Here is a 27,850-nt window from a genome sequence, read left to right as displayed (position 1 = left end):
GACTGTGAAAAGCAGTTTGATTGAATATCAGCAGCTGGAAATGCTCACCACGGGGTCAGAGTCATTGGCCATCACAGTGGTTACGATGGTTCCCTTGACTGCATTAGGGGCAACCGCGCCTCGGTACACTGACCGGCTGAATACAGGGGGAAAGTCATTCATGTCCTGGGGAGAGATAAACACACACAAACACATATTAAAACTGTGTTAGCATATTTAACATGGATGCACAGAGCTTTATTCATTTCATTTTGCTTCCTGCAGAACACAGCCTCAGCTACTCACTACAACTTGCACAGGTTTGAGAACATCTGGCTTCCACAAGTGAGAAACCCAGTAGCTGTTAGTGGCAGTGTGATCAAACTCAAGCTCAGGGCTCTGACTAGAGTCTCACTCCTGTTCTGACTTTCAGTACATGTGACCTGACTTGGATTTAAGAACAGATGACTTGGACTTGGATAGACTGCATTTGGACTCTGCGAGGAGAGCTCACATTCATTGATGAAGACAAGAGAGACGTCACAAACTGCATGTTTGCTTTTATAGATTTTTTGGTACATGCAAACAAGAGTAGTGCAACATGTGCAACATGTTAAAGAACCACTGAGGAGAGGACCGGAACAACCTTAAACTTGAAAAGACACCTGTACTGGATGCACCTTGAAAAGTAAGTGGAATGCTAAATTTAGCCTTTTTGGACCATGGGTTGTTACTGTTAAGAAGCTAACGGTGATGTTAGCAATTAAAGTGACTCAACCACTGGGTCCAAGATGTTTGGTTGGTTAAAAGTCTGATGAATACCTGGCGTATGGTGTACATATTTTATCTTTTTCATCTGAGGTCTGACACCTCACTCTGAGACCTGAGGATGCCCTAATATGTACGTACACCGTACTGGTGGACTGCAGGTATTTTGAGTTGATCAGACACCTGCATATCCTACAGAAACAATGCTTGTGTCTCCCCATTAAGAGAAGCGCAGTGCTTGGCTAGATTTGGACTTTGACTCACACTCAGACTTGGATTGGACTTGGGTAACAGGGACTTGACAGAGATTTGACTCTGATTGTTTTTTGCACACTTGACTCAGATTTTAATGACAGGACTTGAGACTTCACTTTGACTCAAGGTTTAGAGACTCAACTTCGAGGCTAGTAAATTGAAACAATACCATAATGAAGTAAAATTACACCTGTCTGCACCAATCAAATGTATAATCTTTTTTTCAAACTGTGTAGTTTTGGCTCATTGACTGTATATACCAATGGAAGACTCGTCCCACATCTCCCTGTTGTACAAAAGTCATGCCAAAACGTCCCTTAGTTGGGTCTTGAAAACTGCATTGGTGACATTTGAGCCAGAGTCTGCACAGTAAGGACTCCTGATGGAGGCGCAGCGTTGGCATTCCTTCTTTTTCCTTGACCATAACTTATTGATAAAAGAGGAAAGATCCTTCAGGTCAGTAAAGTCTATAGTGAGTCTATAGTTGTCAAATTGAGACACCAAAGAAAAAGAAGGTAAACAAAGGTGGTGTGAACAGGAGAGAAATTGGAAGCTTATTGCCAGAACTCCAAAGTCTTAAATGTCATGAGCATTAAGGCAAGAGATTAATCTACCGTAGCTTTTCAACAAGTGTTACAAATATGCAACAGCATGCAAACAGCTGTTATGGCCGGTGAATCCCAGTATAGCAGATACAAATTGATAAGAAGCAGTGAGCATTACTTCTGTAGCCTTTCAGTAGAAAATGGAGGAAAACAAAAGCAGAAGGACAGAGTGGTGTTACAGGGGACTGAAATATGTTTGCTTCAGGAGAAGTCATTTTTCTTTTATTAATAACATTTTAAGGAAGTCAAATCAGAGTCAGGTAAAAGAAAACATTGCAGCACTGTATATCACAAAACTCAGATCTCTTCTCTGGAAATCTATGGTGAACAGAGTGATTTGTTACTTACTATAAAAATAAAGTTGACTTGACTTGACTTTTTGTTGATCAATTAGGGTCAAAATCCCAACATTTGAGCAAAAAGTACTAGAATTTGGTTTTGTTTGGCATAGATTGTATGATGTTGCAGCTGACAGTGACTGCACAAAGGAGTGAGTAGGTGTGTCTTAACCCCCCTTTCCTAAGCCCTGTCAATATTGCCAAATGAATGTTATAAAGGTAAAGTTGTGGTTTTAGTTCTCTTTAAATGTTGTTTTTGATAACTGATGTTTTAATACCCAGTGAGCAATTTTCCATTGAAACAGTGTTGAAAGAATGTCCATGACCGCCTTACTTTTTGTTTGAGTTCCAAACATCCCCACAACTTTAAATTTTTGACAGTGTTGTTTCTCATGTTTTGGATTTGCTTTGTGCTTCTTTTTGAAGTTTCATCTTTTAGTCATTGCTTCTTTGTTCATCCCACCCTTTAAACCACTTACCAAATTAATTGTACCAAAGTATATTGCAGATGCAAAGCCTTGTATAAGACGACCATGGGCTTAGTCACCAATGTGTTAGCTAACTTAATGAAAAGACATTTGTGAACTAAAAAAGTTCAGAGTCCTCACCCACAATGCAACAGAACATAGAGACTTCAACTACTGTGAAGCCCTGTGCCATTTTTTACTCATCACAGCAGTTCAAGACTTCAGTCATTTCCTTACAACTGTTTAAAACTAAACTTCTTGAACTGGTCAACATTTCTCAACTTTGGCCATTACCAGCAATACATTTCCATTACAGACTCTTACCTTTAACAGAAAAGAAAGTGAACTGAAAGAGAAACGCGCTGACCTCTCTTATCTCTCTGTGCTAACCCTTACAAGCCACATCATGGAATATACACACACACACACACACACACACACACACACACACACACACACACACACACACACACACACACACCACACACACACACACACACACACTCACCATGATTCTGACAGTCACAGAGGCGAGTCCAGGAGGCATAGATCCCTCTATGTCCATGGCCTCCACAGTGAAAGTGTACGTGGGTTCTGAGTCAGACAGAGACAAAGCCTCGAAGTCCAGAACTTCTCGAACTGACAAGTCTCCTGTCACCGGGTCGATGCGGAAAAGCTGAAAGATCTCCTGGTCGAAGCCTTCGCTTCTGATTCGATATGTGAGGTTAGAGCCGAGGTCAGCGTCTATGGCCTGCAGATAGAGAAAGAAGGGAGCGTGAGAATGAGGAAGAAAGTAATATTACAGCCTTGTGAATTTTACGGCAATTTGAATTTTTTATATTTGCCAGAAGGCAAATGTGAAGCAGAATCGACATGAGCTGGAGCCAGTAACAGACTGGAGTATTTTCATTAGATCTGGGTTTCGTTGGCATGGCTTAAACACCTGTGGGATAAAAGTCTATGCTCCAGCTGATGGTCTGCATCATGTTTTCAGTCTATGTACTACTTTGCTCTGTATCTGTAGAGAAAAGCTGCTGTTTTTTTCCTTTTTTACACTACACAGTGATCTGTGAGTAAGGTCAAATATAAAATCGTACCTTTGAGGACGTTCGTAGTGCTGACTGGAATGTTAAATTGGTCCAATTTGGTACTTTCAAAGCAGATGAAGAATAAAACTCAAAAAATAACTTTGATGATGATTCCTATTGCTTGGATTCATTAACCTAACTTGATGATTTAGAGTGAATTAATTGGACTGAAACCCCTAACATGCAGGTCATTTAGATGAAGCTGGTTGAAAGTTTACTATTTTCTTACAAAATAATTCTCATAGTTCCTGTCATTTTACTTTGCAACAATTTTTATTTAATGATTTGACATAGAACTAATCTTTCTGTAATTGTTGGTCTGGACCTAGTGTGGAAAGTGTATTTCTTTCTGCTTTCAGCTTACGTTAAGTTACATAAGTACACAGAGAGAGAGAGAGTAGATCAGACATAACTGGCCGCATATAAAATGTTAATGTTTGAAGTGTTGCTGTATGTTTTCGTTGATTGTTACTGTTCTGTTTTTTGTTTTTAACTCTGTAAAGCACTTTGAATTGCTCTATGCATGAATGGTGCTTTATAAACTTGCCTTGCCTTGCCTTGCCTTGCCTTGCCTTGCCTTGCCTTGCCTTGCCTTGCCTTGCCTTGCCTTGCCTTGCCTTGCCTTGCCTTGCCTTGCCTTGCCTTGCTATTTGGAGCAGTATGATAACATGATAATAACCGTAGTAAAATCCTAATATAATAATAAGAATACAAGTAAGTTGTATGTTTTTAGTTCAGTAGTATTGACCAATCAAATATCAGCAGGCTTTGGTATATGCAATAATAAAATAACTCTATATCAAGAGCAAAAATAGGCATTATTACTTAATTAGGCATGGTTGACTCTACCTCAATTCAACAATAACACATGATAGAAAAACTTGTTTCTTTTGCAGGTTCATACGACTGAAGTAAGCAGGCGTGCTCACTGTGTTACTTACTATTTACAGTGAAACTGAGACTCACCACAAGCAGTTTAATGGGCACTCTTACCAGGGTTGAAATTAACCCATAAATTGAGTTGTTACATATAGAGGGGGGATTTTGCTTGACATATGAATAAAACAAATGGTCACTTTTCAAGTTGCTAAGTGGACTGTACAAGTTGCAGTGCACAGTAAAAGAAGTGTCAGATGGAGGTTGTTTATTAAGACCAGAATGCCACAGGAGTTGTGTATTCATCTCCATGTTTTTGATGGCTGTGCACCCTGCTTCTCTTGGTTGAAAAATAAATAGCTGCTAAATACAAAAAGATTGTTTTGATAAAAGAAAAAAGAACACGTAATGGAGCATTAGGTTGTTTGCAAAGAGATGAGTGATCTTGAAAAGTGATGAGTATTATAAGCAGGCAAAACAACAAAGCATCCAAAATTTGCTTGAGGAATGTAATCAGATGAAGCAAAGGGACCTGCGGCTTTCCGGAGAATTAAAATGAACAACCTAATCAGTTGAGTTTTCATGGCAATCATACCAAACAGCCTCACATTTCGGGCATCTTTGCAAGAAACTACTCACATTGCCAACTTTACCTGTGCATTAGATGCAAATAATTCACCAAGACATTGATCCTTGCTCACCTTTACTTGTAAAATGATTGTGTTCTCTGGAGTGTTTTCTGGTAGGATTATATTGTAGGTTTGTTGGCTGAACGTTGGGCTGTTGTCATCCACATCCAGGACATTGACTAACAGCGTCAATCTGGAGCGCCGAGGATCCACAGCCCCATCCCAGGCCTCAACGATCAGGAAGTAGTGACCCTTGATCTTAAAAATGAAGGGAAATCAGTCAAACGTCAACTTTGTGTCTTTAGAGAACACCTGTGCTGTTATCGTTGTGTTTTTCATGCCATACATTAGGGATTTATGTAATCTATATGAAATCACATCAATCACTTCTTCTCACCTCTCTGTCTAGCGGCACTGTGGTCCTAATCGCTCCTGTGGCATTGATGGAAAACAGCTTCTGGTGGTTGACTAGCCGATAATGGACCTGCCCACTCGCTCCAAGATCTGGGTCAGTGGCCTAAAGACAAACACACACAAACAGCACATTCACAAATGCATGAAGAGGAAAGCATAATGATTTGGGATACAAAAATATAGAGAATAGATTAAAAAGTGTCAGTTTAAAGAAGTCCAGGTGAATGCCAGAAGATGAGTGTGGGTTTCGTCACCTACACCAACAGCAACAGAAAATTACTTGAGTCACTAAAATACTAAAAAATGTTTATCTGAAGGATGGTGCTTCCTGGGAAAACATTAATAAAAAGTGACATAACATGATTTTTAATATTTTTATTTAACATAGTTTTGAATAGAGTGTAGGATTCACTCTTTTGTGTATTTTCAACAAAGTAACGACAGATGAACTGAATTTTCTAACCACTACTAAAGCACGATTAAAGGTTTAAAAAGTCTGTTTTGAAATGCTCGCAATTCATCAGCCTGCCTTTGAAGTGAATCCTTCTGTTAAGTAAAAATGAACTTCCTCTAACATCAAGCTTTCAAGTGTGTGTGAACAAAGTGTGCAAGTCTGAGCATCTATAAAACACTCAACCTCTATCAGTTTTGTTATCATTTACAAAGGCTTTCTTCTGGAATCAAGAAAAATATGTAAAATGACTGTGTCTGTTAGAGAGGAGAGATACAACAAAATGACTCACTCAGAGAATAATCAATGCCATTTCCTTCCGTACAGTTTCTCTCAGGGTGCTTCTGTCAAACTGGTGCGCATCAACTATTCAACTGTGTTATTTCTGAACTTTTAACCTTGTTCCTTTTACCAAACACTGTTTTATACACTTTTTTTCTGAGTGAAGTCTCAGCTAAGGGAGGTCAGAGTGTCATACAGAAATTAGATGACACATGATTGTTTTTTTCCTCTCTTCCTTCCTTCCTTTCCCTTCATCAGCTTTTCATCTTCGTGTTAGAGCTCCTGTTCTCAGGTTTGAAACTTTTCAGGTAGAGCTCTGACAAGGTGACAAAGACACACCTGTCTCTCTCTTTCTCACATTTCCCTCTGCCATGGCACTCGTTTTTTTCTACCTATCTCAACCTGTCCAGGGAATTAAACTTACTTTCCACTGGTAGCAATTGTTAAACTTTTCCCTAAGTTAATGAGACAGTGGCTCCAATTTTTGCTTGAAAAAGTAGCACAGGGTGTCTTATTTCCTTTGTTGCACTTCTTTCAACTCTCCAACTTTCCGCACTAGTCAAAATCTGACTCAATCCCCTCATCATCTCCTGCGTCTAATAAAATATGGTATTGAAGAGGTGACAAATTGCTAGCCAGTGTGCCTTTCACCTCGTCAGACTGTTCATCCTGTCCAATCAGCACTCTGAAGGCATTAAAATAGATGAGAGCCCAGAGCGGAGGAGAGAGGAACAGAGGAAATATTACCATTGTGTGTGTGTGTGTGTGTGTGTGTGTGTGTGTGTGTGTGTGTGTGTGTGTGTGTGTGTGAGTGAGTGAGAGAGAAAGAGTGTGGAAAGTAACACTTCCACACCTTGCTTTTGCCCTGAAGATATAATTTGGTGATTAATGGCAGGTTTCTAATAAAATCACTTCACACTTGTTGGCTAAAATTAAAAATACTGCTCACCTGTGTTAAATGTTAAGATTTAGGGCTTCAGTGCCCAAGCGTTTGCATAACAAAATTAATCAGGAAGATAATTATTTTGTTGCTCAAATATTAAAACCACAAAGACCGCAATGAATAGAAAAATCCTCATTGGCAAAGATTCTTTTTCAGTGCTTATTAGGGAGGCAAAAATTATGCAAAATATTTCTCTTAAACAACAAAAGTACCAAGAACTATCAAGAAGACATGTGGCGTTAGCAAACTATGTTATCACTTTTATAAATCTACTTGGGATCAAGTCCGAGTGTAAAAAGTAAAACACAGTTATGAAAAGAAAAATCAAATACGAGTTGAGACATCTTGGCAGCTCTGCCTGACAGGACTTCAAACTGAGATGAAAAAGCATTTTGGGGGAGTGTGGCTTGCGTACTGGGATGTAAAAGTAAGTGAAACAGTACAGGCAGGTGCAACATATTGTTTCAATGAATTGGATTTGATGCTGAGGAGAGGAAATGTCAAACCAAGCACAGAAATAAAGTGACAGTAAAAAGTATTTTGAGAAGACAGGACAAAGTTTCAAGTATGAAACTGCTGACGATGCAGTGACTAGTTTTGACTCGCAGTCAAACACTAAATGACAAAGTCTGCATTTCATGTTGGTGGCACATAAAGTGGTGAATTTATGTGTCAGCGCCAATGAAACACTGCAGAGTGAAAGTCTGAAAGAGTGAAAGTTTCGCGAGATTTTTTTGTGATTGTTGCGGCCAAAAAGCCTGAATTTGCGACAGCTTTTTGAAAAAATTGCAGTGAAAGTTGCAATTTTTTTTTTTTGCTTTTTTCCCCCAATAACATCTCAGGGGCAAGTAAATATGCTAAATTACAGTTGTTTTTAGAAAACATTCTTGATGTGGCCACTGTGACTGTATTTTGATTCTCTGGATTGACAGAAAAATGCCATGAAAGGACTGTATTGCACATTTACGACGGTCCCTGAATGCACCTCGCAGCGACTGAGGCACTTGACAGGCAGTTCACGCACTCTGAAATAAATCTGCATCTTTGATGTCTATGAGTTTATCCAAACTTACTGAATGTGTCTGATGTATCACCAAACTGGATTAAATCAAGCTGTAGATGAAGAGCTTTTTACGGTAATGGCGGCAACAACGACAAACATCAAATAGTAAACAGACGTCCCCCGGTTGTGTCTTCGTCACTAACGCACACCGGGGTTAAAAATCATCAATGAAGATGAGACAGATGCATGGAGGTGAGGAGAGCTGGTTCATAAAGCACACCTGCTGCAGGTAGAGACCAAGCTAACACTGAGCCCCTCAATCTATAAATAACAACGTTGTCATGGTCACTTGTCCTGCCTGCTGTCCTCGCTTTTCAACCGTTCTCTGTGCGTGTTTTGTTGTTGAAAAGTGCCGATCAGCCCTCCTTAGAGCTAAAAACGACAACACCTTATACATCAAGGACAAATGGGAGAAGGAAGCAGGAATAGGGCTGTCGGTGGAGGTTTGGGAGCAGATTTGCAGTTTTCAGTGGTCTTCAACTAACTCCAGAGACTGGAGAGAACATTGCTGGAAAAATATTATCAGGTACTTTAAGACTCCATACCAAGAGAAATATAGGGACACAAGACAGATGTGTTGGAGACAATGTGGCTCAACAGAGGCAAATCATTTTCATTTATTCTGGGACTGTCCTAAACTGAGTTTATATTGGAATGACATCCACAGAGCATTAGGCAAGGTGTTTGAGTCTCAACTACCCATGACCTTTGAGGCTCTGTACTTGGGTCATGTTCTGTGTCTGCAAAAGAGGAGTGATACAAAACTGCTGCAAGTGCTTCTAGCAGCCAGTAAAAAATCAATCACGAGAAGATGGCTTAAACCAGCAGCACCCACAGTGGATGACTGGTTTGGAATCATTTTGGAAATATTTAAAATGGAGAAGTTGACTTACTCTCTGAGGATCCAAAAGGACAGGTTTTTATCAAATTTGGAATAAGTGGATTCAATTTATAACCCCAGTGCGAGCAGATTTTGTATGACTCCCCTAACACGGTATTAACCCTTCCCCTCCTTTAGAGAATTAAACAGTAATGTAAGCTCCCCAGTTCTTATGTAAATAGTTATATATACAATGGTTTGTATTATAGATGTAGGCAGGAAAATGAGTGGTTATTACTGACTGAAGAGGTGAAGTTTAATGTATATGTATGTTTAAACGTCAAGAGTATAAATGGATGCATTCACCTGGTAAGATAATGGAGGACAGAAACATTTCAGGAGTGAATGGCCATCTGGACATACTACTTCTTTCTATGCATACGCATATAAAAGACTGGAAAAGGATAATTACAAGTATCTAAGTGTTGTACATTTTGTGTTGTTACCCTTTCCAAATAAAAATACAATTAAAAAAAAAAAAAAAAAAAAAGAAAAGAAAAGTGCCCATCAAGTGAGGACTTATGTTTATGTTCCAAGGAAGTGAAATTGATGACAAAACCAATGACGTGCAGGGGCTGAGATTGAGGTAATTGGTCAAAGTTGCGGGAAAGTCGCGGTGATTGTATAAAATTGCAAGGTCGCGAAAAAAATCGCGCTGATTGGTTGAATTTGCGTTGATAGTTGCAATCGCGAAATCGCAACTTCCTGGAGGGACTGATTTTGGGTTGTGGTTAGCAGAAGTGGATGGCTCATATTAATTCAGGACTTACCCCAAAGGCAGGAGTCTGAGTCCTAAATTTGAATATTTACTCCGTCCCATACTGACATAGAGATCTTATTTATGTCAACTTCCGTTCACCACTTTCCAACCTGAGTCCTGCTTTATGACCCAAACCCCAGCTTTCAGTCTTCTTATTGTGCCAGCTTGTAATTTATTTTTTTTCAAACTCTTTTTTATTAAGTTTTGAACATTTTAACAGACAATGTCAAGTTGCTTTGAATAGTAAGGCACAGGATTACAGTAATGTCTTAAACCCCCCCGCCCCACCCAACCAGTTCAGGTCCAGACTGTACGGAGGCTGGTGGACACACACTACACTCACAGTCACACAACAGGGAAAAAGAGAGAGAGAAAGAAAAACAATAAATAACTAATTAAAAAGAAAGAAAAACATTTTTTACAAACAAGCAGAAGATGCAGCAATTAGAGGAGAAGAGTGGAAAGAGTGGAAGTAAGGTGAATTACTCATTATCAGAATCAGGGATTTAAAGTAAGGGATTTTGCAAATGTTATACAGGAGTTTTTCAAGGAGAATCTGAGTTTTTCCAGCTTAAGGTTGCAGAGGACTTCTCTGATCCAGCGATCGTATGATGGGGGGCGAGCTAGTTTCCAGTCAAACAGGATAAGCCACCGAGCTAACAAAGTAGTGAAAGCAAGAACTCGTTTCATCGCAACAGGGAGGCTAGAGTCAGGGGGTATGCCAAAGATGGCTGACAGTGAGTTTGGGGGGATATCCTGGTTATAAGCTTTGCAAAATGTATCAAAAATTTTGCCCCAAAATGGTGTTAATCCTGGCCAAAACCAGAACATGTGGGCATGGTAAGCAGGGGATAAATTACATCTATTACAGGTATCCTTTACAGTAGGGTATATTCTAGCTAATATTTAATTGGTAGTGGCATAGCTTGTAATTTTTTAATACATTACAGAACACAGAGGCACAACTGGACAGTCAGTGTCAACACACGTATTTCTGTGATATCATAAGATACATCAATGTACCTTGCTGTTGCATGTTTGATATTGATGTATAGGAGGATAATACAAAGTCATTGGTATGGCCATTAAGGACACATTTTTCTGGCTCACAGGAAGAAAACATGATTCGTTTTCAGCACAAGAATGCAAATCTCACCCAAAGAAAAAAAGGGTGCAGAGAGAACTCAACTTGAAATGTCTACTTTTGAGGACTGCCTTTGAGTCAAATCCCTAATTAAAAGCAAACTAGCTCCCTAACACTAAAACAGCCAGGCTGAGAATTTATTCAAAAATGTGACCTCTTAGGTTCTTGAGGACACTCACAAGCTTTTCTTATTGGGTGAAATATATGTAAGAAAAATATGAGCATAGTTAAAGTAGGGAATAGTTAGGGCGGAAATTTTGCTGAATGACTCTGAAAAACAACCCTAACATTTCCCATCTTTACAACCTTCTTGGCCTCCCCGGCAGCCCCCTTCCTTCTATGCCAGACTTGGTTTGTTCAACATCAATCTGCGTCCTCTCACCGCTTCTGATGTACTAATCATTCATTTATCATTGTTCAACCAAATACCCAATAACCTGCTTTCGTTTGTCTACTGACAGATCCTTCGTTTCTGACGATTAACCAATGACTGTCTCCCTCGCCTGATGACAGGTCCCCCCTGCACACTGAGATGGAGTAACCTCCACTACACTGTCCATTCTGTTGTTTTGCAACCTAGATGAAATCATATCTTTTGGACAGGACACACTCATCATTTTCTGTCAGATTGCTGCCTCTCCACGGCCTGAGACGGGGGCGGTCAGGAACAATCATGCATTCTTGGCAGGTCACTGTGGCTCTATCCGAACACCATGTTCTTGTACAAACTTTCTACCAACTCGTCATGACTGCAGTGTGTTTGTGATTACATTATGCACATCTAAACTTGAGGGGAAAACAAAATACACAGATAATAATCCAACTAAATTAAAAATTTTAGCACCTACTGTCCACTAAACACTGAGAAAAATGCAGCTGAGCCAAATGGGAGTTAGTCTAGTGTTTATTCAACATTTACTCAAACACTGATCAAACATTACCTTAGAATTATGCTCGATGAAAAGTCAAGTGATCCCCAAACAAAAAAGTTATCTATTTGAAAGTTATCTATGAACAGACAACGGGCAAAGTCGACTAATTGTATTGCTAGCTTAGCGGCTAACTGGGGCCAGTGGCTTGAAGGAGCTACACTGGAATTCTTGCCAAGTTTGGCTTTCAAGCTTCCCGAGGCCATTTTCCCTCAACTCCTCACTGGAGATCGGGAGGTATCTTGCCTGGCATCCCTCCTACTCTTCTTCTATCACCACAGTGCATTGTTCATCTCCAGTGTCAAGGTCCAACATGGACTTGCTGTTAAACTCTTGGTTACAGAAACTAGCATTACAACCTGTTGTTCAAGTATGCCACTCTCCTAAGAAATGCATCATGTCCCGGACTTTGGTCTGGGTTTTCCAGCAGTGTGAAGCAGCTGAAAAATCCACACACCCTTGTACCCAAAGTCCACTCAAAGACACAGGGTGGCTAATAGTTCTGCTGCCAGCTAACTGAGATCAGCAGCTGGCCAAAGCTGCACTTGGCTGCCTTTACTTTAGCAAAGCTATCTGTTCATCAAAAACTATTTCTCCATTAAAGTTGTGCAGGTTTTGTTTTCATGTTTAAATGGGATTTGGCACTTTAGACTGAAGGGCATGGTCGACAGACACAATCCACTCACGGGGTCTTTGTTACAGTTCAATACTTCGTACATTAAGAGAGTTCTTCTTCTCTGTCCTGACAACAACAAAGCTTTGCTACTTAAGTCCCCTACAGGCCTGGAGCAGTTTAGTTTAAACATTTTCGATTTGCAATGCTTTTTACTTTTACATATGTTTGAAGATTTTGTGTGTTGAGTTTAGTGCTTTGGATCATTGTGTGTTTGGAATGTGTTTCCAGATGTGGTATTTCCTTTGGATTTTTACATGCATTTGTGAACTTGCATCATTTCTGCACTTGTAGCACGTTTGAAGAGCATGCAGATCGTCTGCCCTTGTCAGCCACCATACCTTTCCAATATTTTTTTAATTTTTAGCTCTGGGAAAAAAATATCATCTAACCCTCCGACCAGAACAGAAAACAAACCACTAAAGTTTTAAAAGCCCCAACTGCTGCTGGAAATTCAGCCAAAGCAGTAGGAGTGAAAACAGAGAAATGCTATCTGGGTGCAGTTCCTCTCCAACCCACTCTAAAAGAAGACCAAGTCTGCAGACAGAGGAGAGGTGGCCCAGATTCAAGTAGAGACACATATAATGAGCTGAAATGCAATAATGGGGGGAATGTATAGCATGATAACAATGGAGTATTTAAATGATGGAGCAACAACACTGCAAGTGACTAACGCATTACACCGTTTATGTTCACTCCTGAGTTTAAAGGTAGTAGTTTAAATATGGATTCCAATGTATCCAGTCAAACCATGCTTTATCCTCTACATTAAAAATAAGTGGAGCTCTCAGTCATATTGTATATTTATGTTGCTTCCTCATCTCTTCTTTCATTATGTAACTGAATATAATAGACTGGCATTTTTGTAGCAGTGTCAGAACTGTCAGTTGAATGTGTGCATTAATCTACTACCCATTTTTGCAGCACTGTTTCACTTCTTGCTGTTGCAGTGACCCATTTTTCCCGGTTCATCCAATTTTGATTCATTAAAGTTTCATCTTATCTCACACACTCACTATTAGGATTAATAGAAATTAGGTTGTGTTTTGCCAGTGTGACGTCGGCTGTGGAGAAGAATGAAGTCCTCTTGATGTAATTTGCATTCAGCGGTTCATCGATATCTTGGTGTAAAACTATTATAAATTTAATGGAGCATTCAGCCTTTGGGTGATTATCTTTGGTTGTTTGGAGAAGGCAGAGAGACAGAATGATACATGGACAGTGGGAAAGATGGAGAGGAAAAGGGGTGGGGGGTGGGGGGAGAGAAGGGGAGATAAAGCAAAGGGGTGGAGTATTTAGAGATGTATTTTGTGCTGAAGGATACAACAAGAGGAGAGACAATTTATGAGATGTAGAGGAGGAGAAGCAGATCATTTGTGTTTGTTTATGTGCTTGTGGTTTACAGTAACATTAATGAAGTGATGTTACTGAATGACGTACATTTCTACTCTAGATAATAAGCTACTCCATGAGCTGGTGAGCTTAGCTTAGAGAATGAAGACATAGGGGAACAGCTTGCCTGCTCATACTAGTAACTGGTTAACTTGATATGGGATGGATGGTAGAGATGGCAAAGATTCCTATGGTAATGACTTGTCTGCATTCGACTGATTGATTCCTGATTTGGTAGTGGGAGAATTAAATTGCTTTTATATTAACACTCAATTACAGCTTTTAATCTTCATGATTTGTTTTTTTTTCCCTCAGGCATTTCTTCATTATTAAGTGTTGAGTCAGATAAATTGGATCAAGATTTGTCGTAATCATTATTATTCTAAAAACATGTTGGCTGTTTATTTTATTGCTATTAATCGCAATTGTCAAATATGGTTGCAGTCTCTGCGATTTCACAGCCCAGCCACAGATAAAGAGGTGGAGCTGAAGCGGTCTTACAGCCTCCTGACAAACAGCTACAACCTGCCCACCTGTCAGCGCTCCTGATGAATTCTGGGGGATCCACCCCTAGAAATGTTGATAAACAACATCTACTTTGGAGCCATTTCTGATCATCTATCCTCTGTTGGAAGAATAGGTTAATGATGTAATTTTTTTTTTAACAGAAGGGGCAAACAGTGAAGTTGTCAATTCAACTGTAGGTTCATATTTAACATCAACTTTAGGGCAACCGTATGAGGCTGTGTCCATGAACCCAGCTCCTATTTTCTTTAGTTACTCTGCTCTGCATTGAAAGTAGTTAGATTTTTAGAAAAACGCTACTCTTGTCAATGTCACTTCTTGATGACTGACCAATAGGAATCAAGAAGGGGCTGGACTTCTGATATCAACTTTGTCAACAACAATGGTGGAGGTCCATGCAGAGGAGAAACTACTCTTGTTTTGTTGAGGTGCAATTTCCAGCTCTAGGGTTGTTGCTTATTCTACAACATGACAGATTACTTGCTTTTACATTCCATCTTTAAAATGGCATTGAATGAGAGCAAATATGACTTTATGGTCACTATGAATTGGAGCCAAAGTGTCTTAACCTAGAAACAGTAACTGTAAGAAGTGCTCTGAAATTGACGTCTTAGGTGCCGCATGCTTAAAAAAGGGCACAGTCCCTAAAACTTAAGACCCAATAGCACTCCCCTGAGCATTGTGCCCCCAGCAACCACTATATCACCTGTTTCTCAAGCCGGCCCAACATAACTCTCTTATGTATAGTTTGGCAAAACACCAACAATGTCTTTTATTCATTTATTTATTTATTTATTTATTTATATAGAACGATACAAGTTGCAACCAAGGGGCAACCTCCTGTTTAAAAATATGAGTCCAATGCGACAGTGCTAAAAACTGCAGTTCATCAAGGATCCGCATGAGGCTGGCTCCGGAAGTACCAGAAACCACATACACATGAATGGGAAAAAGCCGATCTTTACAGCAGAAATAAAAATGTTTACAGCCTGGTACAAAAGACGAGTGTAGTCTGGATAGCTCATTTCTCGTTCGGCACACACTGTGGGGGGGTGAATTTTTTTCTAACGCTGCAATTTCGCAGATATTGCGATTATGAGTCTTCCAATGAGAGGCACAGCTGACTTGATTGACAGGCGGGAACACTGTAGCTGTTGGCTAGGAGGCTCAAAGCCTGCCTCTTTACGTCACACTGGCTCAACAGCAGCAATATGGCTGACGCCAACGATTGGCCTCAAAAAAAGGCTTCAGAAACAGATGGGTGACGTCACAGATACTACGTCCATATTTTATACAGTCTATGGTTGCAACATTTAATGTGTTGTGAAGTCCCTGATTGGCACATTTTGTTATTTGACTGAACAAGGCTAGCTGTTTTCCACTGTTTATGCTAGGCTCTGCAAACCCAAAGTTTGCAAAAGCTTTTTGTAATCAAAAGTGGTATTAATCTTAACCTCTCAGTCCAAGATGGATAGTGAACATGTGTTTACCAAAATATTAAATAATTATTTTAAGTGACCCTTTCCAAGCTATCACAGCCTTCTCCAAATGCATGTCTATTTGTTTTTTCACCTGTGCTTTTACTCGACTTTTGCAGGAAAAAAAAGCTTTCAAAGTTGACAAATGATTGATTTTTTGCACATCGGAATGTGCAAAGTGTCAATCTTTTGTCATTTTATGAGAGCATTTACTACAAAAACTAAACCCCATGATAACAGCCTGAAAAAAGAAAAGAAAAAGAAGAAATTGATTGCTCTTCTTTCCTGCCTGTATGAATATGGATATTGGAGAAGGGCATTCATGGGCAGATGTTTGATATGAAGGGAACATTATAACATTCCCTTAAGCCTACAGTACAGCTGACATATCATTGGAGTTTAGACTCAGGATGAAATACTTGCGGGATAGTAGGCTGCTTTAATCATCCTCCTGTCAAACATATTGATGTCTGCAGTTCCTGGAGTCAGGTACTGTCTGTGCCTTGTTCTTAGCCTCTATCCTTTTCTTCTATTCTCTCTTTGTTTCGTGTCTTATCCCTCCCTCACAGTCTTTCTCACAGTTCTCTCAGCATAATTACGTTGCCAGACAGTTAAAAGCCACAAACACAATAGGATTAATGTCTCAGCAGCGTAACGTCTGCTGCTTTTCAACACACACGGACAAAAAAAATAAAACAGCTCAAGGCCTGAAATATACACAATCACTATACCTACCTTTCCTGTTACTCTTTCCTACCAATTTCCTCCCATTTTTGCTTCCTCTCTTTTCATCACTTTCTCACCTCTACCTCTAATTTCATTTCTGGATACAGCAGGAAAAGTACCTGCAAGTGAAACTAAATTACAGGTTTTTTTTCCATCTGTCTCTGAGTGCATTTATTTTGCAGCGCCAATAAACCACATAGTTAGGTGTTATAACAGCCTGGAAGTCCTTTCTCAGTAAGATGCGCATACATACAAGCCATCAAACTAGTGTTCTTAGGTCTACATTGTATTGAGAGGAGTGATTTTCTTTGTGTTTGGGTCCCCATCAGGTCCTTCCTGTGCCTCACCCGAAGTCTATTTGACAGTTTGTCGTGGCGTGACAAAGAAGAATGTTCTCTCTTGCAGAGGAAACAAAGATACAAATATCAAGTGATTATTTCTTGAATCTCCCTAATGACAATCACAACCCATAATCTTTTTTTTTTTTCAAGCAGACGTCTTTGACCATTTCTTAAATTGTGGAGTATCTTCAATAGAACCAGCACTCCAAAAGATTAATACCATTTTCTTTAAGTGCATGAATACGACCTAGCGAGGAAGAAAAGCATTAAGAAGTGGTAACACTAGACTAGTTTGGATCCCTATATATGCAACACCCTTTGTGCAGTGATGCTTTTTGGAGTTCCATCTTCTGGGTACAACCCTGTAGCACAGAAAGATACCTCTCATTGCATTTCACACTGCTATTTTTGGTTGAACTGATGTTTAGGATACAAACCACGACAAAATGTGTCTTTCATGCCAAATTGGGCAGTATATTTTACTGCTTTCCTAAAAATCAGTTAGTTCCCATCAAGCAATATCCACTGATCCTACATGAATAGGGTAAAAAAAACACAAAATAAGCTGGCAATCATGGCAACAGTGCGCACCTTTTTATCCTTCCTGTCATCTGCAGCAGGTGATTTCACTGATTCTGTCTCTGTCTATGGATGACTGAAAAACTCAGCTCCATCATAGAGGTGGAAGCTATAAATTCACGAAAAGATGCTTGGGGAGCAGTGAGTTTGTTAAAAGATGCTTGATTTTTTAACTCCGGTTCTGCAGTCTAATAATGTTTATACTCCAGCTGCCAAAGAGCGCAGCAGATTTACATCCTGGGCATTAATGTTATGTATTGCATTAAGTTATTCTGGGAACTAACATCTTTCTATCTTTGATGATCTTCCCCTCTCTGAATTCACCAAGATTCTCTCCTATATTCAACTCATGAAATTCACATTAAGAACCTAACCTTTATAGCTTAGTTGTCTCCTTTTTTCCCTTTCCTCTCCCAAGTGTCTTTCTCCCATTTTTCTCAACCACCCGTGCCTGTCTCGCTTTCTGCTTTCTTTCCAGCCCTCTTTCATACAACCACCAGCTCACCAAGGTCAGGCCCCATTCATTCTTCAGGAAATTTGTTTAATAGCTACAGGTAGGGACCCTGGTTTGGAATGAGGCCCGGAGTCGTGCCTTGCATGGCCTGCTGAGGGATCACACCGTCTGTTTTGGTTTGGAATAAATCCAAGGGTCCTTGAAAGAGAGGAAGTTCAGGATTGGAATACTTTCAAGTGCCCTCTCTGAAGATTAGGATAGTGTTTTTGCATGTTGAATTTGGAACGAACCCAAAGGTCTTAGCCAGAGTTGAAACTTGGAAAGCTGTGAATTAAATGCCCTCTTTATGGGTAAGGTTGGGTTTACGAGTTTGGAGCAGTGCCAGATTCTGCAAATTGGAAGAAATATTGAACCTTTAGGTTGGAAACCTGTTAAGGGTATGGTGTGTTGAAAATCCATGACATGGATGTTGGAGGGCCATATATTTATCTCTGGAGTGGTTTGAGTGTCCAACCTTATAACTATGATTAACATTTAGAACCTGGCAAAGCATCAGGCTGCTCCAAGACCCCCTGGCAGCGCTGTATAAAGGCTATGAATTAGGCTTGGAGCAAATCCAAGCAAGCCTTCAACCGAATGTGCATCTTTAAAGCTTGGAGCCCAACAAAGTGTCAGATTTACTGATGACCTCTGTCTTATTAGGTCTGGAAAAAGTCTAGGAGTCTTCTTGTTAATAGGACAAGGGTGAGGATGCAGGTGAGAACTCATTCTACAGTGCAAAAAAATATGTGCGAGTTATTGTCTTTTTTTAACATTACAGTATATTTGTTTTTGACACAGATTTATTATTTTCAGCTAAGAAAGTTCTTGTTAAAATCTACCCACTTTTTTAGTGAAATAATTCTCTAAGATTACACATACATATAAAAAACACTACAATGCAAGTTCAAACCTCAGACTGCATATAAAGATGGACGATGTGCCCTCTCCTACTCCGGTTGTACAAAAGTGAAGTCAAAATACCCCTGTAACATTTTGCAGTGGTTAGGAGCCTGGGCCATAGAAACCAGCTCTTGGAACTGTGACATTGGCATCCAGCCTTTTCTGCTAACAAAAATATACGTACAACTTGCTAAATTGACAGAGATCCCTCATGTAGGCACAGTATACTTCAGGACAAGTTCTAATTTTGAGCGTACATGGTAATGAAAAGTGTAATTACTCTTGTGTTAGATTCAATATGTTTTCTCTTCCCCATTCCACTGCTACTTCACTAATCTGCTACACATAGCCTGCATGAGCTGCATTTGTCAACAGAGCTGTCAATCATGGTGTTATACCATAGACGGTATGAAATATGGACATAGGATCTGTGACGTCACCCATCTGTTTCTGAAGTGCTGTTTGGATGCCAGTCGTTGTCGGCAGCCGTATTGCTGCTGTCGAGCGATTGCAACGTAAAGAGGAAGGCTTTGAGCCTCCTAGCCAACAGCTACAGTGTCCCGCCTGTCAATCAAGTCATCTGTGCCTCTCATTGGAAGACTCGTAATCTCAATATCTTCGAAATTGACGCATTAGAAAAAAATTCACCCCCCTCACAGTGTGTGCCGAACGAGAAATTAGCTATTCGGACTACACTCGTCTTTTGAACCAGGCTGTAAACATGTTTATTTCTGCTGTAAAGATCGTCTTTTTCCCATTCATGTGTATGTGACTTCTGGTACTTCCGGAGCCAGCCTCATGCGGATCCTCGATGAACTGCAGTTTTTAGCACTTCTGCATTGGACTTGTGTTATACCCCTTTATAGCATCAAATAACTAATTAACGAAAAAATTATCAGAACAATGAACACAAGCACATAAATCAACAAGATAATAATCAGCTATATTGGCAGAAATTATATGACTTGTATTTTAATTTCAAAGTATGACACATGTCCCATCTGTTGGATGGGACATGGAGGAGGCAGGCTTTATGATCTATACTGCAGCTGGTCAGTAGGGGGAGCTCCAAATGTCTGGCTTTATTTTTAGGAAGCTGTAATCTTGTCCATGTTTTTATACAGTCTGAGTATATCATCAGACACAGCCATAAACACTTTGACAGTTAGCATGCTGTTTACTACAAACTAACACACAACTCTCTTCATGTCATAAGACCTCATCAATCATGTACTTCCAATCAGCCCTATGCTGGCTAAGCTAGCACACCCATCACACCATGTATTGAATTCAACAACAATATACAAAGATTTGTTACTTGTAGTTTTTTCAATACATTTTCAACCACATATACAATGTATTACTTGCTTGTTGCCAGCTGGCAAGCTCCTCTACTGGGTAGTTTGAAGAGCTGTTGTGCATTTCAGGGTGGTTGAGCTTGACAAGTGAGCTCCTGTCTCATACTAAAAAGTTCTGTTCAGTCTAGTACACATCCTGACATTTCTTGCACACACACTATACATACTATGAATTCCAAATGTACTACATACTCAATGAAATGTCATACTTTGTATGAAAAGTATGATAATATGCGGTTTTAGACAGCCAATGAGTGAAACCTTGAAAGGCCATGATAACTTCAAGGCGGTATTTTTATATTTCCCCTGCATTTCACACGTCTTTGCTTCATGCTCAAATTGAAATGGTAAGTGTGTAAAAACACAGATGGTTGGATTTAAGAGTCAATAAACTTTTGGGAAGAATCAATCAACAAAAAATATAGAGCATGTTGAGACTATCAAAGGCTAGATACAAAAAAAAGAGTAAAACCAAATGTTATGATGGATTATTTGCAGTTCTTTGTTAAAAATCAGATTCCACTCATGGTGAGAGATTTCTATTGTCTCGGGGATGTGGATGGGGAGTCAAAAATTCTCAAGAAGTAATATTTAAAATTAGGTAAAAGCATCCAACCCAATTAGACACCGTCCCCAATGTGCAAAATGCTCACACACAATTCTCTAAAATCCTCTCAACCTACAAATATGCACAGACAGTCCTCAGAGTATAATAAAATGAAGTCCTAATTACAAAGCAACCAAGGTTTACAGAGCTATGTTAGGGATCTCCGGTCCCCGTTGTGAGAGATTATAAGAGCAGAATTTAATTAGAGCCTCTGTGAATCTTTGTGTGCTTTGTGAGTGTGGTGAGAGACTGCAGAGGAAAAGACAAAGAAGTATTGATGAGGCTTAAAGGAACCTTTATAATTTGAGTAATTATGTGTTTTTCTCTCAGGGTGGTGACCTCACGTCAGGATTTAAGACACATTATTTAAAGTGTGACATGAGCTTAGCCCCAGTGACAAATACAGTTGTGTTACATGTTCAAACAAGCAGATAAAACCACTACAAAAACAGAAACAAGGGTAATCTGCAATTAAAAAGGGCCAAGACAGCGGGAGAGCATGTACAGAAGCAGATGTGCAGTCAGGAATTGTTGATACAGTGGGCTAAATTGTAATCTTTTACTAATTTTGATGATGCTTCATTGTAATGAAGGATTGGTGCAGACAGAACACACAACAAGTTGTACAACTACACAAAAATATGCTCTTAAACATACAACAAAAGCAAGTTGAATTCTATATGCCAGAGGATTAGGTCCACATTAAGAAGAAAATAGCTTCAAATGTGGGAATAAAGTGGTACATTTACAAGAATAATGCTGTAATACTATGAGAAAAAAAGTCCTACATTTACCAGATTAAAGCAAAAACTGTATGAGAATTAAGTATCAATCTTAGGACAATAAAAATATGATTTTATGAAAAAGAAGTCTTAATTACAAGCTCATTTAATCTAGCTGGTGGGTAAAACAACATATAGGATGATACTAGAGGAGCGGCCAGCTTTTACAGTTGTGTCAATAGATTAAAGTTGCAACTATACCAGCACAAAGTTATAATATACAAGAATAAACATGTAAATATACAAGATCAAAGTCATGAATTTAAAATAATTAAATCATAAACAGTTATCATTTTATGAAAAAAAGGCATCATTTTAGGATACAATGAACTTTCATTTAAAATAACATCTAGGAAGATATAAGAAGAGCAGCCAGCTGCCTACACTTAAATGAAGAATGTGGATAATCTTGTGAAGTTCTACTCGACAGCTGAAGATGAGCAGGGGATGCCAAAGCAGGCATAGGCTGCCTATTAGCCTGTCCTTCATAACAGACTCAGTTTCTTCCACAATATGACCAAAATCCTGATTTTTATGACAATTTTGGTGATGATGTGCTAAAAGATTGAGTATCCAGTTATTATTGAAAGACACTCCACTTCACTCCTTTTGGTGCAGGCAGCTGGCTGCTCTTCTGATCTTCCCCTTCAAAATACCACATAGACTTACCAAGGCCTAAAATTGTGACTTATTTCTCATATCTACGACTGTATTCTTGTACCCTTCAAATTTAATTTTTCTAATATCAAGAGTTTATTCTAAAAATGTTGATCTTTATTCCTTTATGTGATCCCAATCCTCTGTTGTAGTATCAAAAAATGTGTACACAGACTAAAAACATTTTCAAAGAGGATCCTCCACATATGTTTATAAAGCAAATACATGAATACATTTCTCTTTTTTTACTTGTGTTTTTTGTTTACATATTTGAAAGAAAGATGTCAAATAAAATCTAATCAAATTGAAGTTATAATGAGCAACAGGGCAGAGCAAGTAGAAAAAATAGAAGGAAGTGTGTGTTTGCTGGTTCCCTGTGCATGTGTTTAAGTGTGTGTGAATGTGTTCAAGTGAGGCTGCGTCTTCCTACCTTGACCTGTCCAACATACGCATGATCCTGCTCCTCGATGACAGTGAGGTTCACCGGCAGTGAAGAATCAAACAGCGGGTCATTGTCATTCACATCTGTCACCACAATGTTCACAGTCACAGTGGAGGTCTGCATACACAAACAGAAACTTGAGTTACATTTCGTGTGGGAAGATTAATTTATATTCAGTTTGCAGCATCAGAAAGTTTTATTATTCTTTGTTCATTTTCTATTTTTGTCCTCTTATTAACAGTTCTCTTATATAACAAACTAAAGAGCCAAGTTAACTTGATAATGAGCTGCAGGCTTGCACAGGAAGTGCCATCACTTTTTGCTTGAAGTGTTAGCACTACAGTAGATTTAAAGGTAACTAATGGGCCACTCAACACCTATATTCTTTCCAACAAAAAGGGAGAAATAAAATCACAGAAGGGCGGCCAAGTTGTTAAGAAAGTCTGTGTTCAGAAAGAGACCAAGATTTTCAAAGCATCTGTAGCATGCTTTCAAATTGCATCAATGTCCAAGTCTTGTCCTAACTGAAATATTCCAATCCCAGATTGTATTGTATATGGGAGCATACATCTCTGGAGGGGGCATTAATCACAGATAAATGACCCTTTTTCTTGGACCAACATAGAATTGGATGTTTCCAAGTAAGCCCTGTAGGCTTTATTAGCTTTATTCTTATCCATTAATTGAGTAAGATTTCTTGATATATATACCAAGTGATAATGTGTGATTTATATTTGGGCATGTACATCCCCCCAGTTTTGGACTTGAAACGTTGACCACCTGATATTGGCTTCTTTATTATTCCCCGTAAAGACTCACATCAAAGATTGCAGTTTTTGCCAATATCCTGTTTGAGGCACAAGTAGAGTAACTGTACTGGTAAAATTATGGGGGAAGGTTGGGGATGGGGCTACCAATAAACAGGCTGGATTGATGTTGGCAGGTGTCTCCATCTCTAGTGTCTTCATTCAATTTTTTGTTGTTGGAGATAGAAGTGTAATTTGTTTGAGCTACAGATAAGAGGTGAGTAATACAAAAGGAGCCCAAGTGTTGGACCTCCTTTCTACTGTATATCTGAAGAGTGTGTCACATTTGACTTGTGTTTGTAATGACAAGCAGTTGATGGATGAACATATATCTGGACTGGTATTTAAAAATGAAAATGTTGGTCATACATCATATAAACTAATCTATCATCTGCATAGAGTTATACTGAATGTCATCTTTGTTTCCATTGGGAAAATTGAGATTTTAATTTATGGTGCAATAATTGAAATTGTTTTATGCCAAGAATCAGAAAAGCCTCCCTCTACATTTATCCAGAACTTATAGTTATTATAGTGTATTTCAATCAAATGGATAAGTATATCTCTGAATTACTTTAAAACCCTCCACAGATAAGGCCATGCAACACAATGAAATGCCATTTCATCATCAGGAAATAGCTACAGACGGGCTCGATTTAATGTGGTGAGCCCAGTGTGTCTAATAGCCTGCACATATTATCATAGACAAGGTGCCCCTTGATAAAGCCTGTTTGATCTAAGATAATTATTCTGTCAACAACCATCTGAAGTCGACTGAATAAGACTTTAAAAAATAGCTTGAGGATGGGATATACCAATGGGATTGGACAGTGATTGGCACATTTCAAGGAGTCCTTAACACTTATTTATCGTGATCAGGACTTTGTTTTGGTTCTTAAACTTTACATTCAATAGCATGATAGTAAGTTATAATGGTGCAGGCGTATCCACAAGCTCAAATCCTCTATTCACAAGTGTACTGGGAGCATAAGCATTACAAATAAAACATACTACTTTCAGCAACAACTACTTTCCTAGTTGTTTCAAAACAATGTCAAACTGGTTTGTTGAGTGTGGCTAACATGAGCAGAGCTAGCATCCCCAGTATTCATTCCTACTTGTAACATATTGCACTGGTTTGGTGGTTATGTGCTAGTTTCAGCCTAAAAACAACCTTTTCTTAATTTTCAAAATACTGCCTAACTGAAACACCAAGATGAGATCTGTCATCTGTGTTTGTTTATATCTGGGTCGATTATAGCATTAGCAGCAGTCAGTAACCAGAGCTACAGCCCTGGCTGGTGGTGGGTGGCTTAGACACGACATTTAGGGCCTACGGTATGGAAATATTAAATGGAAATATTAAAAGTTTGTTATACTGATTAGTAATTCTGGTGTCGACTAGCAATGGTGATGATGTATAATCATTTAGCCGTCTCCATGCTATACAAATTAACTGACTCAACATGCCAAGTAGGATAAGCTACAGATGAAGTACAGTATATCACAGAAACAGTCATTCCTAATCAATCACATGGCAGGCCTTCATGAATGGATAGCTTAGTTGGTTTAATTTGTTCAACACACCATATGTTAATGTGATGTTTTCATGGAAAGGAGATGAATGCTGATTTTGAGGAAATACCAATGGATATTTTGGCAGGGTGTCAACAGTGTGGCAATTTTTGTGACCACACAAAACCTAATATTAAATTAATCTGGTAATTATAACCCTAGAAAGTCTTTGCCAACAGAGATGGGAATTACAACAAACCAAATTTATTAACTGAAGAATTCATGGAGGGAATTAATTGTAATGTTATTTGCCCAGTAAATTATTCTCACCGTTTTGAAACCAACAGCAAAAGCACAAAAATGTTACCAAGTAAGGTCAGAGGAGCAGAAAAAAAAGAAGGTGGTGGGAGGTCACCAATTTATTGTTTTGACTTTCATGAGAACAGAGGAAAGAGAGCGAGAGAATGATAGAAGATTTGACTTTCAAAAAAGGCAACTGGAGGGAGGTGGAAAATGAGGATGAGCTAACCGATTCACACCACTGGGATGAAAAGAGAAAATGCAGTGTGCGGGGGTGTGTGTGTGGGAGAGTGACAATCGCAGAGGTGACAACAGGCTATTGAGGTTGGCAGGGCATACGATGATGCAAGTAATTTGAGGTTGAGAGCTCACAGTTGACAAAACAGTTTATGTGAATGCCAATATATGTAAAGCAGAATAAGCTGTGATATAATAAAAAGGGAAGCTGTGGAAAATGCTGGCAAACACACACTCAGACAGCCACAAAGAGAGAGACAGAGATGCAGTGAGCTCCTTTTTTGCATCAGGCAGCTGTAAGCGCATCATTTTTCAATAACAGCTCACCTAAGAGTATATTATCATGCTGAAACGATGGCCACATGCCAAAGTTCAACTCCCACCCCCCTATGTGTAAGGTTTCAGCTGTATACCATGCATGGCTCTACATTATTATCACAACAAAGTGCATTCTATGTAAAATTGCCTTAAAAATGATGAACCAGCAAATCACTACATACTGCACAGGTTAATTTTCATAGCTCAATCGGTCATTACAATTCTACATTGCGCTAGTTTCCTGGGGTGGAGCCTTGATTTCAAAAGGTTAGAAAGTCAGAACTGTGAATTTATCCCCTTCTCAGTAAAATGTGTCACTTTCCGCAGGTAATCCCTGCCAGTCTTCACAATTCCTCATCAGCTACATGTAGAGGGAAATCCGCTGATGTCTGCCAGCTCAAAATGACTATCACAAACCTAAAATACCAGACGGCTTTTCTTGCACTATGATGTAGCTACTGAAAGATATGCTGGCAATATTCTATATTTTTCACATTGCATGGGAAAAAGCCTTTGTAGCCTTATCCTGACATAACTTATTATTTCATGCCAGGCGCCTCTCTTGTTGTATACATATTATTAAAGACTCATCAGTAAGCTACATTGTGGCAAGGAGTGATATGACAATATGCATAATCTCTTTACATAAAAACATATAGCATGTAGGCGGGCACCTGGATTTTGGTATGGAAGTGTTCTTTTTGTTATTTACAATATGTTGTTTAAGTGGCATTGATCAATCATGTATCAGCAGGCTTTGGCGTATGCAGAAAAAAGTTCATTGGCATTTAGATTCTTGGCTTCAAAGCTTAAAATGCTGAACCATTGTGTTATCTCACAAACTTAAGACCCACGAGTTGTAAATAATCCCACAGATTTGAAATATGGATGTAGTTTCAGTGATGTCACAAATTTGTTTCTGATGCAGAGTTTTGTATGGCGGCTGCCAAATTGGAAATGCTAACTCAACCTAACAAGAGGCAGAGAGATAGAGCTGAGGTGGGCCTTTAGCCTCCTAGTTAACAGCTACAATGTGCTCACCTGTCAGCCAACCACACCCCTTATTATTCCTAATCATGCAAAATTCTTAATCCTATATATCTTTAAACAAATGAGTAATAAAAAAATCTACCCTCAGTAGCTACAGTGTGAGCAATAGGGAAATATGCAATCCAGACAAAACTGTTAGTAAGCCAGTGAAACGTCTGTGTACCTTACTGGTCACAGTGAAACTGGGACTCACCACAAACAAATTACCAGTCGCTACCATTGGGGATATAATGAACCTGATGAAATGATGGTACCTTTTTTGCAGAAAATGTATTGTATTTTTGATTTGAGTACATGGTTGCTTCTCAAGTGGTTAATTGGACTTTTAGTAATGCACCATTAAGAAAAAGAAGTCTTAGCCCAAAGTTATCTATCACCAACTGCTGGCTAAACTGGAAAGTTGGAAAATTTTGCAAACATTCCTAGAGGCATATTTTAACATCAGACAGTGGCCAATTGGTCCATAGATTATTATATACATGAGAAGTGCAGTTTAAGTCATGTCAAACTCAAATTCACTGTACTTCTGTTGCAACACTGAGGCTGATATATACTTCTGTGTCTCCCCTACGCAGCAGGGGCTGACGCGGACATGAGCACCACATACGTGCGTTGATGTGTCCGTGTCGCGCAGCAATTCTCTGCCGAAACCCTTGAGGGCAGTCTGGTCTCTCTGATAGCTGGTTGCCTGCTTCCGGCCCCGCTACGATCTCTGTTCACTTTTCCACAGCGATTCAGAGCGTGTTATGTTAATCTACAGCTGATACATGTTGCTGTTTATCATACAGACATGAAGA

General features: G+C 39.2%; 1 protein-coding gene across 8 annotated transcripts in view; it reads right to left on the bottom strand.

Moving 5' to 3' along the window:
- LOC117829876 (protocadherin-15-like) overlaps nt 1-27,850 on the bottom strand; it is a 245,906-nt gene that overhangs the window by 86,428 nt on the left and 131,628 nt on the right. For all 8 annotated transcript variants that reach the window (XM_034707604.1, XM_034707609.1, XM_034707610.1 and 5 more), the window contains 5 exons: nt 22,816-22,944; nt 5,403-5,522; nt 5,078-5,263; nt 2,921-3,163; nt 49-165 (listed from right to left, as the gene is read on the bottom strand). In XM_034707604.1, coding sequence (XP_034563495.1) covers nt 49-165; nt 2,921-3,163; nt 5,078-5,263; nt 5,403-5,522; nt 22,816-22,944 — 795 coding nt within the window. The remainder of the gene's footprint in view (nt 1-48; nt 166-2,920; nt 3,164-5,077; nt 5,264-5,402; nt 5,523-22,815; nt 22,945-27,850) is intronic.

Source organism: Notolabrus celidotus, chromosome 18 (assembly GCF_009762535.1).
Source record: "Notolabrus celidotus isolate fNotCel1 chromosome 18, fNotCel1.pri, whole genome shotgun sequence".
NCBI classification, from domain to species: Eukaryota; Metazoa; Chordata; class Actinopteri; order Labriformes; family Labridae; genus Notolabrus; species Notolabrus celidotus.
Note: the sequence above shows the minus strand (reverse complement) of the source record. Positions and strands in the feature narration are given on the sequence as shown.